The 14,396-nt window shown below is 44.7% G+C and overlaps 2 protein-coding genes across 4 annotated transcripts in view; one reads left to right on the top strand and one right to left on the bottom strand.

Moving 5' to 3' along the window:
• The window catches only part of HPS4 (HPS4 biogenesis of lysosomal organelles complex 3 subunit 2), a 27,622-nt gene extending 22,929 nt beyond the window's left edge, over positions 1-4,693 (bottom strand). For 2 of the 3 annotated variants that reach the window (XM_078435584.2, XM_078435586.2), the window contains exons 1-3: positions 4,591-4,693; positions 2,610-3,096; positions 836-926 (exon numbers count right to left, since the gene is read on the bottom strand). In XM_078435584.2, coding sequence (XP_078291710.1) covers positions 836-926; positions 2,610-2,650 — 132 coding nt within the window. In that variant the 5' untranslated portion in view covers positions 2,651-3,096; positions 4,591-4,693. The remainder of the gene's footprint in view (positions 1-835; positions 927-2,609; positions 3,097-4,590) is intronic. The other variant, XM_078435585.2, reaches the window with a different exon arrangement.
• Positions 4,682-14,396, top strand: part of SRRD (SRR1 domain containing) — a 22,891-nt gene continuing 13,176 nt past the window's right edge. Inside the window, exon 1 of the mRNA XM_060612877.3 lies at positions 4,682-4,875. Coding sequence (XP_060468860.1) covers positions 4,715-4,875 — 161 coding nt within the window. The 5' untranslated portion in view covers positions 4,682-4,714. The remainder of the gene's footprint in view (positions 4,876-14,396) is intronic.

The following is a 14,396-nucleotide window of genomic DNA, read 5'->3' as shown; positions in this document are numbered from 1 at the left end:
TTTTTTTGAGAGTGAGTGAGCGGGGGAGGGGCAGAGAGAGAGAGAGAGAGAGAAAGAGAGAGAATGAGAATTCCAAGCAGGCTCCACGCTGTCAGCACAGAGCCCAATGCAGGGCTCGAACTCACGAACCGTGAGATCGTGATGAGCCGAAACCAAGAGGCAGTTAACCGACTGAGCCACCCTGGCACCCCATGGAAGTGTTTTCGATGAGCCGATCAAGGGGTGCCTGGGTGACTCAGTTGGTTAAGCGTCTGACTCTTGATTTTGGCTCAGGTCATGATCTCACGATTCTCAGTATTCCTGAGTTCCAGCCCCACATTGGGCTGTGTACTGCGGGTACAGAGCCTGCTTGGGATTCTCTCTCTCCCCCTCTCTGTCCCTCCCCCATTTGTGCTCTCTTTCTCTCTCTCTCAAAATAAATAAACTTAAAAAAAAAAAAAGAGCCGATCAAAACTTGGGAGCAAGGAGAGGCAGACAGAAAATCAGCGCACCAACTTTGGCTCAGGTCACAATCTTGTAGTTCCTGAGTTCGAGCCCCATGTCCGGCTCTGTGCCTGTCCTGCTTGGGATTCTCAATGTCTCCTCTCTCTGCCCTCCTGCCACTCGCGCTTTCTCTCTCCCCCAAAATAAATAAACACACTTTTAAAAAAAACAAACCAAAAAGAAAATCAGGACGGTGGCAGAAAGCCAGAGAGGACGGAAGTACGGAGCTGTCAAGGGAGCGTCAAGAATGCCTGGCTTACAAACTGTCCCGATGTAAATGCTCTGCTTCTGAAAAGCCACCACGCTGAGGCAGCCGCATCTCCACCGAACAATAACGTGCTGTGGCGCTCACCTGAGGAGGATAGAAATAACAAATGCCAGCCCTCGTCGGATCGCCTTCTTCCTTCACCTTTGAACCATCATAAAGGAAAAAATAATTCCACCTGGCAAGAGAACAGAATGGAGCCATGTTTCCTTTCATCCGGCGATCGAGGCATTTTAAAACACAGCTTCCTATGCCCCAGCGCGAGAAGGGCTCATTACTCAGGATTTGAAGAGCCTTCTGGTGGCCCCAGAGAAGAAAAAAATCCCGTGGCTACAAATAGATAACAAACCACTTCGAAAGTGCTGTCGAGTCCAACTAAAAATATGCCTCTATCCCGTCGTCAGACCGTCTGGCCCAAAGGACCAAAGTGTATCTGGGGGAGAGACAGAGCGCCCAGGGACATCTCTTGTTTGAGACACTGACCCTTAACCATACCACCACGTGGTTTGGAACACTGTCATTTAAGGCTCTGATAACCAAATTAGCTGGGGACGTCTTAGCCACATGCCCTGCAACTGCTGGGCACCACAGTCTCTGGAAATATCCCTCTGACCAGAAATCCACGCGTTCATTTAACAAACAATGAGGGCGACAGTGTGCTCTCCCCTTTGCCAACCCTGGGGCCATGGCGCTAAAAGAGAGACTGTAAACATTTCATTTCAACACAGGACAGTGAGTCTATAACAGGAAAATGGGGCTTATGAGAGCTCACAGAGGCGCCCCAAACCCCTCTCTGCCTTCACGGTGTGTTAACTCCAACACGACCCGTCATCAAACTTCTGATTTCCTTCCAGAACCCTCTGTTCTTTGCTAAGGACTCTTCTAGTCTACTCTGCAGTATAATTACCTTTTTAAGACCACAAAGCAGACCCCCCCAAAGGCTGAACCTGGGTTTTACCTCTCCAAAAGCACACCCATCAAGCTAGAGCATAAGGAGGAACTGTGACCACTCTTTTGCCACCTGCGCTCTTCTCCCTGAAGCTACACCCTCCCCCTACCACCCTCCCTGGCTCCCAGCTTCTCTTCCTGATGACAAGGCTAACTCTTGTTTCCAGCCACAGTCTGCTTTCCTGAGTTGTAGAACCAGATGTGGAACCACCTGCAGGGCAAGCCCAGATCAAAAAGCCTCAAAAACGTGTCAAACCCAATTCAGAAATCCCACTGCCGGGCCCCACTGACCCTCTCCTTACGTCGTCGGGGCAAAAGCACCCTCACGCTTTCTGGCAATGCAAAAGACACCCTGGGCGTCATAATGGACTGCTCCCTCTTTGTGCCTTCCACACACATAACTGGTCACTGAATCCTGCTCCTAGTTAAACCAGCCCTTTTGTTTGCATTGTTCAATGAAACGTTTGCTGAGCCAAATTGGGAGAGAGGCTTAACCCGTGTGGGGCTGAGAAGGGAACGGAGTTTCAAGCAGACGTTGTGTAATAGCCTTCAAGAGGCAGACGGGCCAGACCTCTTCTCGTGGTGTAATTCTGCACTGTAACCGTTTCTTGTCTCTTACAAACGAAGATTACAACGCCCACGGTCTCATCGAAGCTGACTGCGTGACCCAGCCGCGGCCGGCTTTTCTGCAGTCAACCAGTAATGCTCGACTCGCTCGAACACTGCAAGGTTTGAGCTCTGGAGAGAGACCATCGGCTCACATGCCTGACTGGGCTGCTCTGAGAAAAATGCCTTCTTTTTTCCCCCCCACCCTTAGAGAAAGCAAGACGGTCTGGCTGGGGATTTTCAGTTCATCCAAGGCATCGGTCCAGCAGCTGGGCAGGAGGCAAGCCACACAGGCCTTGCTACTCACCAGGAGGCTGACGTCGGCTCCGTCAAGGTAGAAGTGGCCATTTACTTGCCAGTGGCCCTCATTCTACTTTTTTGGGTTTTCTTGTCCAGTATCGCCTCTTGCGCCCCAGCAGTAAATCCAGACGTGAGAGATTTAAGTGTTTTCAGCCACAACTGTCACCTGCTTGGTTTTCACGCAGCATGAAAAGTGCTACTTCCTTCCTCGCAGGCTCTTCGCATGCCTCTTAGAACTCTGGGAGAGAATCTAATAAAGCGAGAGAAATCTACCAGAAAAGTCAAATCCACTAAGCTGGTTCCATGAGGGTCAGCATTCTGGCTCCCTGCAGAATGGACTCTTCAAAAAGCTCCTGGCCAGGAAAGCCCAAGGGGGGAGAAGCATGCTGAAGGCGGTGTTCCGAAGCGATTTTCTAGTTTGTCTGATTCAAAGCCATTTGGAAGATTCTTTTAAACATTGTGAAGCTGCCTGTTCAAACATCAGTGCCTTGGTCCTAAAATAAACACAAGGAATAGATTATTTCAGAAACCCATGAGACAGCATGTGACCCAGCAGGGTTAGGCAAACGGTATACTTCAAAGAGTCTTCTAGAAAGTTGAAAATTGTGTTTCAGAACAAAAAAAAGAGAGTGGGGCAGGACTTTAGAGTAAGTTCTTCAGTTTTTTTTGAACAGTTCTGCCACACAGAAGACAAAACTACACAAGTAGTGTGAAATAGGGACACTATACAAATAAGGTCCCTATTTGTATACACTATACAGGGACAGCTATACAAATAAGGTGGTTGTTGCAGTAATCACGGAACTCAAATTAAGGAACTGTCACCTTGACAGCTCAAAAGTCATCTGAACGTTAAATCCAGAGCTGGGCAAGTTTTTCAAAACAAAAAAAGAGTTTAACAAGTGGCTCTCAAACTCCAAGAGAACAGGCAACAGAGCACCATGGAATTTCAGAATCAGAAGGGACCCCGGCATCTTACCCTGAGGCTTCTCTCTCGTACTGTCAAAAATTAGCTGGTCCCTGGCCTACTCCCTCCAGAGACACAGGCAGCTCGTAGTGTTAACTTTATCCTGCCACCAAACCAAAACTGGCCTCCCAGGAACCTCCCAACGCCGGTCTGGATAACACACCAGGAAAACAAAACAGGGTCTCTAATCCTTCCTCAAGAATTAGAGTGGTCCCTTCAGAACTCTATTTCTATTGTCACTTTGTCCAAGCTGGATGTCTCAGCCACAGGGTTTCAACTGCTTGCTCACCATCTGTCGTCCTCCTGAGAATACTGTAGTTTTCCTAAGGCTCTTTTCTTAGAAGTACCTAGAGAGGACCCCACTGACTCTCTGAGGCCTGTGAAACCTCTTATCTTTCCTCAGCTTTAGGCATCTTGAGGTAGGCCTCCACAGGCCATACGCATGGTGTTCTCTGAAGCATTATCTGGGGCATGTCAGCTCTTGGAATCCAGGACAGCAGCCTGAGACCCCCATCCCTCGTTCCCCTAGGACCGAGCCCCAGGCTGCCAAGGTCCACCCTCCTAACTCTAAAAGGTCCAGGGGAGGCCGGTAATGTCCCCGGGGTAGGGCAGGTGTTGGGATGCGACCAGAGAAGGCTCCAGCAGTCTGGGAAGTTGCAGTAACGACCCGGAGGAGCCAAGAAGTGGAGGCAGGAAGGTGAGGTGTAGGAAGTGGCCTCAGTGAGTCAGCGGGCCAGGAAAAGGGGCGCTAACGACTGCGATAAGGAACGGGTTAAGGGCACTGAGCAGTGTCTGCCCTCAGCTCCAGGGGGCCGGGAATTGGTGGGCAAAGGCGAGGGGGGAGGTCAAGCGGGGCCGATTGCCGCGCGGAGAGGCCGCCAAGAGGCGCTCTCGGCCAGGGTCCCGCCCCTCGGTGTCCCTGCACCGCCCACCCGCCGGCATAGCCGGGCAGCCCGGGGTTTCAGGGCTCGGGCCCCGCAGGGTGGGCAGCAGCGGGGCGCCAGCGACTCCCGCCCGGTACCTACTCGCGAGGCGGACAGGCCCGAGGATCACGCGCCGCCAGCGCCTGCCGCCCCCTACGATTCCCGGAGAGCTGGCGCGCGGTGATGACGTCAGGCGGCGCGCGCCGCTGACGTCAGAGGGCCATGGCGGCGGCGGCGTTGGAGCCCTGGCGGGCTGCTGCCCCGCGCAGGAAAAGGCGCTCGGCGGCGCGGCGTCCGCGAGGGAGGGAGGCGGCGGCGGGGGGCCTGGACGCCGAACCAGAGACGGACGGCCGAGTCGTGCTTCGTCGCATCCGGGAGGCCCGGTGAGTGCGGAGTTGGCCCTGGGACCGAGTCTTCATCCTTGGGAGGACCGCTCCGAGCCTCCGTCTCGCCGCCTGTAAAGTGGGCATATCTGCAAACCCTTAGGGTTATTGTGAGGGTTTTACGCAGGTGAGGAGCTTATTACAGACTGAATCGGAGTCAAGGTCGTCATTCCTCTTGTTGCACTTCCAGCTGCGCGACGTTCGGCAAGTTCCATAATCTCTGTGCCTCAGTTTTCTCATCTGAGAGATGGCCCTGAAAATAGTACCCGTATAGGCTTGTTTTGAGGATTCAGTGAATTAGTAAATGTATGTAAGTGTAAACCACGGTGCCTGGAGCGGGGTAAGTGCAGAAACAGTGTTTGGTGTTAATATCACACGAGTGTTGGTTATTGTTATTGCTGACGCCAGGGAAGCAACACCAACGTGATTGACATCTTCATGGTGATCATCATTAGTTAATTGAGGAGCTGCTGTGTGCCTGCCGCTGGCTCATGCATTCTACTTAATACATCTTTATCAATTTGAACATCTCAGACAGCTAGGATCCTGTCAGGGCTCAGAGTCTTAGAGACACCGGTAATGTATGGACCCAGATTTGAAACCCATAGCTTTGCAGCTGCAACACCTGTGCTTCAAAGTTCTCCATTATTCGGGCTTAGCCCAGACCCTCATCCCTCCATGCTTTGCTCTGCACCTTGCAGTTTAGAACAGTACCTAACAGAGGAAGCACTTTAATAAATGTTACCTATTTTTGTTACTTATTTTTGTTGCCATTATTTATTTGCAGTCCTTTAAGGGTCCAGTAAATAACAGCTTTTGTTAGTGCTTCAGATCAACAACTGGGGGAAATTAGACTAATTTTATATGCTCCTCTCCCCCAGAATTAAGGTCAAGAGACAGTTGCTGACTCCGAGGTTACCACTGAATAGAAAGGAGTTGGCTGACCAGTTGATCGAGCCTGAGTAAACAAACAGCAGCGACTTTTTCTAGGATCTTGGAAGACGTCTCTGAGAAGGAGTGTGCCCAGGGATTTGGAAAACCCTTAAGGCACTTTCCCTACACCTTGCATTGTTATTCTTCCTCAACTTCTCCGGTATCCCCCCCCCTCCCTTCCTGGGAGCTCCCTGCTTCTTCTTGTACCCATAAATGTGGTGCAGACCCCACTGCTCTGAGTAGAGAGGAGCCCAGCACTTTACACGCTGTTCTGTGCGCAAGCTCACCAGTTTCCAAAGCACTCCCAGTACATTAGAGCTCTCCTGTACCCTCTGTGATGAACATGAGGGCAGCCTCGGGCAGATGTTTTCAATTCTGTGTGGTAAACGCTGGTGTGTGGCTTGTCTGTTCAAATCCAATTTTGTTTAAATTTTTTTTTCCTTTTTCTTTTTTTTTAGTATGTATTTTTGAGACAGAGAGAGACAGAGCGCGAGTAGGGGAGGGGCAGAGAGAGAGCAAGATACAGAATCCAAAGCAGGCTCCAGGCTCTGAGCTGTCGGCACAGAGCCCAAAGCGGGGCTCAAACTCACGAACCGCGAGATCATGACCTGAGCTGAAGTCGAACACTTAACCGACTGAGCCACCCAGGCGCCTCCCCCCAAATTTTTTTTTTCTTATGAGAACTTTTAAGATCTACTCTCTTAGCAGCTTCCAAGTGTTATTACCTATAGGGGCCATGCTGTATATTACATTCCCATAACTTATTTATTTTATACCTATAAGTTTTTAACCTTTTGACCCCCTTTATCCATTTCACACCCATCCTCCCCTCCACAACCATCAATCTGTTCTCTATCTAGGAGCTCAGTATTTTTGTTTTTTAGATTCCGTGTAAAAGTGATGTCATATAGGGGCGCCTGGGTGGCTCATTCGGTTGAGCATCCGACTTTGGCTCAGATCATGATCTCGCGGTTTGTGCATTCGAGTCCCGCATTTGGGCTCCGTGCTGCCAGCTCCGAGCCTGGAGCCTGCTTCGGATCCTGTGTCTCCTTCTCTCTCTGTCTCTCAAAAATAAATAAATGTTAAAAAAAAAAAAATTTTTTTTTAAGTGATGTCATCTAGTGTTTGTCTGACTTATTTCGCTAAACATAAGGCCCTCAGGGTCCATCCCTGTTTTTGCAAATGGAAAGATTTCATTATTATGGGTGAATAGTATTTCATCTTTTCTCTCGAATCATCCCTCCCTGGACACATAGGCTGTTTTCATACTTAGCTATTGTAAATAATGCTGCAATGAATATGGGGGTTCACATATCTTTTCAAATAGGTGTTTTTGGTTTGGTTTGGTTTTGTTTTGTTTTGTTGATAAATAGCCAGAAGAGAAGCTGCTGGGTCGTAGAGTAGTTCTATTTTTAATTTTTTGAATAACCTCCATACTGTTTCCCATAGTGGCTCTGCCAACTTATGTTCCTACCAACAGTGCATCAGGGTTCCATTTTCTCCACACTCTTGCCAAAGTTTGTTATTTCTCGTCTTTTTGATACGAGCCCTTCTAAACTGGTGTGAGGTGAGATCTCACTGTTTTGATTTGTACTTTCCTGATGGTTACTGATGTTGAGCATCTTTTCACGTACCTGTTGGCTCTTGGTATGTCTTCTCTGGATAAATATCTATTTGGATAATTCCATTGTTTAATCACATTGTTTGGTTGTTTTGTTATTCAGTTGTATGTGTTCTTTATATATTTTAGGTATTAACCTTTTATCAGGTATGTGATGTGCAAATCTTTGCTCCCATGCAGTAGGTTGCCCGTTTTTTTTTTGTTGGTGGTGGTTTTCTTTGCTGGGCAGAGGCTGTTTAGTTCAGTGTAGTTTTGCTTATTTTATTGTTGCTTTTGTTGCCTTTGCTGGAGTCAGATCCAAAGCCAGGCCTTTGCCTTTGTTGGAGTCAGATCCAAAGCCAGGACCTAGGTCAAGCAGCTTGCCGCTTATGTTTTCTGGTAAGAGTTTTATGGTTCCAGGTCTTCCATTCACGTCTTTAATCCATTTTGAGTTCATTTTTGTGTATGTTATAAGATAGTGGTGCACTTTCATTCTTTTGCATGTGGCTGTCCAGTTTTCCCAACACCATTTATTAAAGAAATTGTCCTTTCCCCCTAGGATATTCTTGGCTCCTTTGTCATAAGGTACCGGACCATATATGTGTGGGTTTATTTCTGGGCTCTCTCTTCTGTTCGGTTGATCTGTGTGTTTGTTTTTATGCCAGGATGCCAATAATCATTATAGCTTTGTAATAGAGTTTGAAACCAGGGAGCATGATGCCTCCAGCTTGGTTCTTTATCAAGATTGCTTTGCTGTTCAGAGCCTTTTGTGACTCCAAATTTTAAAGATTGTCTTACGTGAAAAATGTGATAGGAATTTTGATAGGAATTGTATTGAATGTGTAGATGGTTTGGGTAGTGTAGACATTTTAACACTGTTCTAACCCCTGAGCACGAATGTCTTTCCATTTATTTGTGTTGTCTTCAATTTTTTTTCCTTAACGGCTTATAGTTTTCTGTATACAGGTCTTTCACCTCCTTGGTTAAATTTATCTCTAAGTGTTTTTTTTTATGCAATTGTAAATGTAATTGTTGTTTTGTTTTTTAAGTTTATTTATTTTGAGAGTGTGTGTCTGTGTGTGTGCGCGCGCACACATGCACAAGCGGGGGAGGGACAGAGAGAGAGGGAGAGAGTCCCAAGCACAGCTCCCACGCCGTCAGTGCAGAGCCCAACACAGGGCTCAGTCCCACGAACTGTGAATCATGACCGGAGCCAAAGTCGAGTTGGATGCCTAACTGACTGAGCCACCCAGGCACCCCAAAATGTGACTGTTTTTTAAATTTATTTTTCTGATAGTTCATTATTAGTGTATCGAAATGCAACAGATTTTTGTGTATTTTTTATCCTGCACCTTATACTGAATTTGTTATTCTAGTAGTTTTTGGTGTCGTCTTTAGGGTTTTCTTTATAAAATACCATGTCATCTGAAAATAGTGGCCGTTTTAGTTTTTCCTTTCCAATCTGGATGCCTTTTATTTATTTATTTTTCTTGTGTAATTGCTCTGGCAAGGACTTCCAATACTACAGTTGACCCTTGGCAACATGGGTTTGAACTGTGTGGTCCACTTAATACGTGAATTTTTTTCCAATAAATACAGTGCTGTAAATGTGTTTTCCTTTAGCATTTTCCTAATAACGTTTTTTTTCTAGCTTACTTTGCTGTATGAATTCAGTATTTAATACATCTAACATACAAAGTAGTGTTCATTGACTTTTTTTTTTTCAACGTTTTTTTTTTTTTTTTTTTTTTTTTTTTTATTTATTTTTGGGACAGAGAGAGACAGAGCATGAACGGGGGAGGGGCAGAGAGAGAGGGAGACACAGAATCGGAAACAGGCTCCAGGCTCCGAGCCATCGGCCCAGAGCCTGACGCGGGGCTCGAACTCACGGACCGCGAGATCGTGACCTGGCTGAAGTCGGAGGCTTAACCGACTGCGCCACCCAGGCGCCCCTGACTTTTTTATGTTATTGGTAAGGCTTCCAGGCAACAGTAGCCTATTAGTAGTTACATCTTGGGGGAGTCAGAAGTTATACTCAGATTTTCGACTGCACAGGGGTTTGGCACCCCTAACCCCTGTGTTGTTCAAGGGCCAATTGTATGTCGAATAAAAGTGGCAAGAGTAGGTATCCTTGTCTTGTTGCTGGTCATAGAGGAAAAGCTTTCGGCGTTCACCATCGAGTACGATGTGGCTTGTCATATGTGGCTTTTCTTATGTTGAGTTACGTTCTCTCGTACCTGCTTTGTTGAGAGCTTTTATCAAAATGGATGTTGAATTTTGTCACATATTTTTTCTGTGTCTGTTGAGAGGTCATATGCTTTTTATCCTTAATTTTGTTAATGTGGTATATTATTTTGATTAATTCCTGGAATAAATCCCACTTGATCATAGCATATGGTCCTCTTACTGTATTGGGTTAAGTTTGCTGATATTTTGTTGAGGACTTTTCCATCTATGTTCATGACAGATATTGGCCTGGAGGCCTCTCTTCTTATGGCATCTTGGCTGGTTTGGACAAGGGCAATGCTGGCCTCATAAAATGAGTTGGGAAGCATTCCTTCCTCTTGTTTTTCCTGGAAAAGTCCTGGAAAAGGACTTTCCTTCCTGGAGAAGGATTGGTATTCATTCTTCTTGGAAGATTTGGTAGAATTCACCAGCGAAGCCATCTGGTCCTGGACTTTTGTTTGTTGGGAGGATTTTGATGACTCATTTAGTCTGCATACTGGTGATTGGTCTGTTCAGAATTTCTGTCCTTGTGATTCAGTCTTGGAAGGTTGTATGTTTCTGGGAATTTACCCTTCTTGATTGCCCAACTATTTGGGGTGAAACTGATCATAGTAGTTTCTTATGATCCTGTGTATATAGTATTGGCAGTAATATCTGTTTCTTTTCTGATTATATTTGTTTGAGGCCTCCGTTGTTTTTGTTTTTTTTTTTTAACCTCGGTGAGTCTAGCTACAAGTTTGTCAGCTCTTTTGTTGATCTTTCCATTGTCTTTTTAGTCTGTATTTTCACTTATTTCCTCCCTTCTGCTAACTTTAGGCTTCCTTTGTTCTTTTTCTAGTTCCTTGATGTGTAAAGGTAGGTTGCTTATCGGGACTCTACTTGTTTCTTGAGGTAGGCCTGTTTCACTATAAACTTCCTTGGAACTACTTTTTTTTTTTTTTTTAAGTAAGCTCTACACCCAGTGTGGAGCTCGAACTCACTACCACATGAGATCAAGAGTCACGCGCTCCGCTGTGAGCCAGCCAGGTGTGCCATTCTGAGAACCACTTTTGCTGCATTCTATAAATTTTGCTAAGTTGTATTCCACTTTCATTTGTCGTGAGGTATTTTTTGGTTTCTCTTTTGATCTGTTCATTGACCCATTGGTTGCTCAGCAAGCTCCGTGTTTGTGAATTTCCAGTTTTCTTCTTAGAATTGATTTCTAGTTCCATACCACTGGGGTCAGAAAAGATGCTGGATATGATTTCAGTGATCATTTTAGAAAGTTCCAGTCTCAAGTTTATTAAGGCTTGTCTTGTGGCCTGGCATGTGATCTGTCTTGGAGAATGTTCCATGTGCACTCGAGAGGAATGTGTTCCACGTACTGCTTTTGGATGGAGAGCTCTAAATGTACCTGTTAAGTCCATCTGGTCTAACTTGTTGTCTGAGGCTGATGTTTCCTTACTGATCTTCTGTCTGGATGGTCTATCCAATGATGTAAGTGAGGTGTTAAAATCCCCTACTATTCTTGTACTGCTGTCGATTTCTCCTTTTAGGTCTGCTCATATTTGCTCTACGTATCTAGTTACTCCTAAAATTGGGTGCGTAAATATTTACAAATGTTACATCCTCTTGTTAGATCGATTCCTTTATCACATAATGTTCTTCTTTGGCTTGAATTACAATGTTTGGGTTTTTCTTTTCCCTCCTTCATTGGACTGAGAATCAGAAGATGATTTGTTAGCTGTGCAACCTGGAACAAAGCACACCCCTTCTTCTCTCAGTCTGTTTTTCTCTCTGTAAAATAGAAACAACAAATTCTTCTCCCAGGCTCAAATAAGAGAGTGTGTATAAAAGAGCTTTGTGAACTATGAGGTGCTGTCCAGATACGAAAAGTGACAATGCTCGTGATGATTATGCAACAACCAGATGTTCAGGAGAAGATTTTTTTTTTTTAATTTTTCTAATGTTTATTTCTTTTGAGAGAGAGAGAGAGAGAGCAAGCATACACAAGTGGGGGGGAGGGCAGAGAGAGAGGGGGAGAGAGAATCCCGAGCAGGCTCTACGTTCAGCACAGAGCCCAACACGGGGGGCTCAGTCCCAGGAACCATGAGATCATGACCTGAGTGGAAAGCGAACCAGACGCTTAACCAGCTGAGCCACCCAGGTGCCCCCATAGATTAAATTATTTGAACCTTTCACAAAAAATTGAGCATCAAAAGATATGCTATAATTGGGGGCACCCAGCGGGCCCAGTCAGTGGAGCATGCAGCTCCTGATCTCGGGGTCCTGAGTTCGAGCCCCAGGTTGCAGGGTAGAGTTTACTTAATTAAAAAAAAAAAAAGGAAGAAGATGCCATAATTGGACTTGTTTTCCTTTTGACCCGTTTAGGCATTTCTCCCACCTCCCACCCCCTACCTCTGGCAACCACTCATCTGTCCTCTGTATCCGTGAGCTCGGTTTTTTGGTTCTGTTTTTTTTGTTTTGTTTCGGTGTTTTGTTTTTGTTTTTTAAGATTCCACATGTGAGTTATTTAGAATATTTCTCTTTTTCTGTTTGGTCTGTTTTACTAAGCACAGTGACCGTAAGGTCCATCCATATTGCAGATGGAAAGATTTCATTCTTTCTTATGGCTGAGTAGTATTCCATTGTGTATATGCACCATAGTTTCTTTGTCCATTCATCCATTGGTGGACACTTAGGTTGTTTCTATATTTTCATTCATAAATAAGGCTTCAGTGAACATAGGGGTGCATGTACCTTTTCCAGTTAGCGTTTTCATTTTCTTCAGATAAATACTCAGAAGGGGAATTGCTGGATCATATGGTAGTTCTATTTTTATTTTATTTTTTAATGTTTATTTCTTTTTGAGAGAGAGAGACAGAGCGTGAGCAGGGGAGGGGCAGAGAGAGAGGGAGACACAGAATCCGAAGCAGGCTCCAGGCTCTGAGCTATCAGCGCAGAGCCCGATGTGGGGCTCGAACTCGTGAACTGTGAGATCATGACCAGAGCCAAAGTTGGACACTAAACTGACTGAGCCACGCAGGTGCCCCTATTTTTAATTTTTATGAGGAACTTCCTTACACTTTTCCATAGTTGGCTGCACCAATTTACATTCCCACCAACAGCGAATAAGGGTTTTCCTTTTCTCTACATCTTTGCCAACACTTGTTCTTTCTTGTTTTTTTGAAAATAGCCATCCTAACAGATGTGGTGTGGTATCTCATTGTGGTTTCGATTTGCACTTCCCTTGTGATTCATGATGTTGAGCATCTTTTCACGTACTCGTTGACCATCTATATGTCTTCTGTGGAAAAATGTCTATTTAGATCTGCCCATTTCTTAATTAGATTGCTTGGGTTTTCTTGTTACTGAGTTGTAGGAGTTCTTCATATTTTGGGTATTAATCCCTTATCAGATACATGATTTGCAAACGTTTTCCCATACCATGGGTTGCCTTTTTATTTTGTTGATGGTTTCCTTTGCTGTGCAGAAGCTTTCTGGTTTGATGTAGTCCCACATGTTTGTTTTTGCTTTTGTTTTTACTTTTGGTAATCAAATTTTGAAAATCACTACCAAGACCTATGTCAAGCAGCTTTTCCCCTCTGTTTTCTATGAGGAGTTTTATGGTTCCTGGTCTTACATTCAAGTCTTTAATCCATTTTGGGTTAATTTTTGTGTACGGTGTAAAATAGTTGTTTCATTCTTTGCATGTGGCTGTCCAGTTTTCCCAACACCATTTGTTAAAGAGGCTGTCCTCTCCCTCTTGTATATTCTTGGCTCCTTTGTCATAAGGTGTTTGACCCTATATATTTGGGTTTATTTCTGGGCTTTCTCTTCTGTTCCATTGATCTGTGTGTCTGTTTTAATGCCAATACCATATTGTTTTGATTACTGTAGCTTTGTAGTAGAAATCTGAAATCAGGAAGTGTGATGCCTTTAGCTTTGTTTTCCTTTCTCAAGATCGCTCTGGCTATTCAGTCTTTCATGACTCCATACCAATTTGGGGATCCTTTTTTCTATTTCTGTGAAAACTGCGATTAGAATTTTGATAGGAATTGTGTTGTGTCTGTAGGTGGCTTTGGGTAGTATAGACATTTTAACACTGTTCTTCCAATGCGTGAGCATGGAACACCTTTCCATTTACCTGTGTTTTCGATTTCTTTCCTTAATGTCTTATAGTTTTCAGTATATAGGCTTTCACCTCCTTGGTTAAGTTTATTCCTCGGTGTTTTATTCTTTTTGATGCAATTTCAAATGGGATCACCTTCTAAATTTCTTTTTCTGATAGTTAATTATTAGTGTATAGAAACGGAACAGACTTTTGTGTATTGATATTGTATCCTGCAACTTTACTGAATTCATTTATTAGTTTGAACAGGTTTTGGGGGGGAGTCTTTAAGGTTTTCCACATATGTCATCTGCAAATAGCGAGTTGTACTTCTCTCCTTTCTTGTTTCGATGCCTTTTATTTGTTTTTCTTGGTAATTGCTCTGGCTGGGATTCTAATTGTATATTGAACAGAAGTAGCAAAAGTGGGTATCTTTATCTTATTCCTGATATTAGAGAAAATAATAACAGCTGAAACTTCTCACCATTGAATGTGATGTTACCTTGGGCTTGTCACATGTGGCCTTTATTATGTTGAGGTATGTTCCCTCTATACTCACTTTTTGGGTAATATCCATCATAAATGGATATTAAATTTTGTCAGATTCTTTCCCTGCATTTCTCAACATGATCATATGATTTTTATTCTTCATTTTGTTAATGTGGTGTATCC

The sequence above is a fragment of the Panthera onca genome, chromosome D3, assembly GCF_046562875.1.
Source record: "Panthera onca isolate mPanOnc1 chromosome D3, mPanOnc1 haplotype 2, whole genome shotgun sequence".
NCBI classification, from domain to species: Eukaryota; Metazoa; Chordata; class Mammalia; order Carnivora; family Felidae; genus Panthera; species Panthera onca.
The sequence above is the reverse complement of the archived record's forward strand: the minus strand, read 5'-3'. Positions and strand labels throughout refer to the sequence as shown.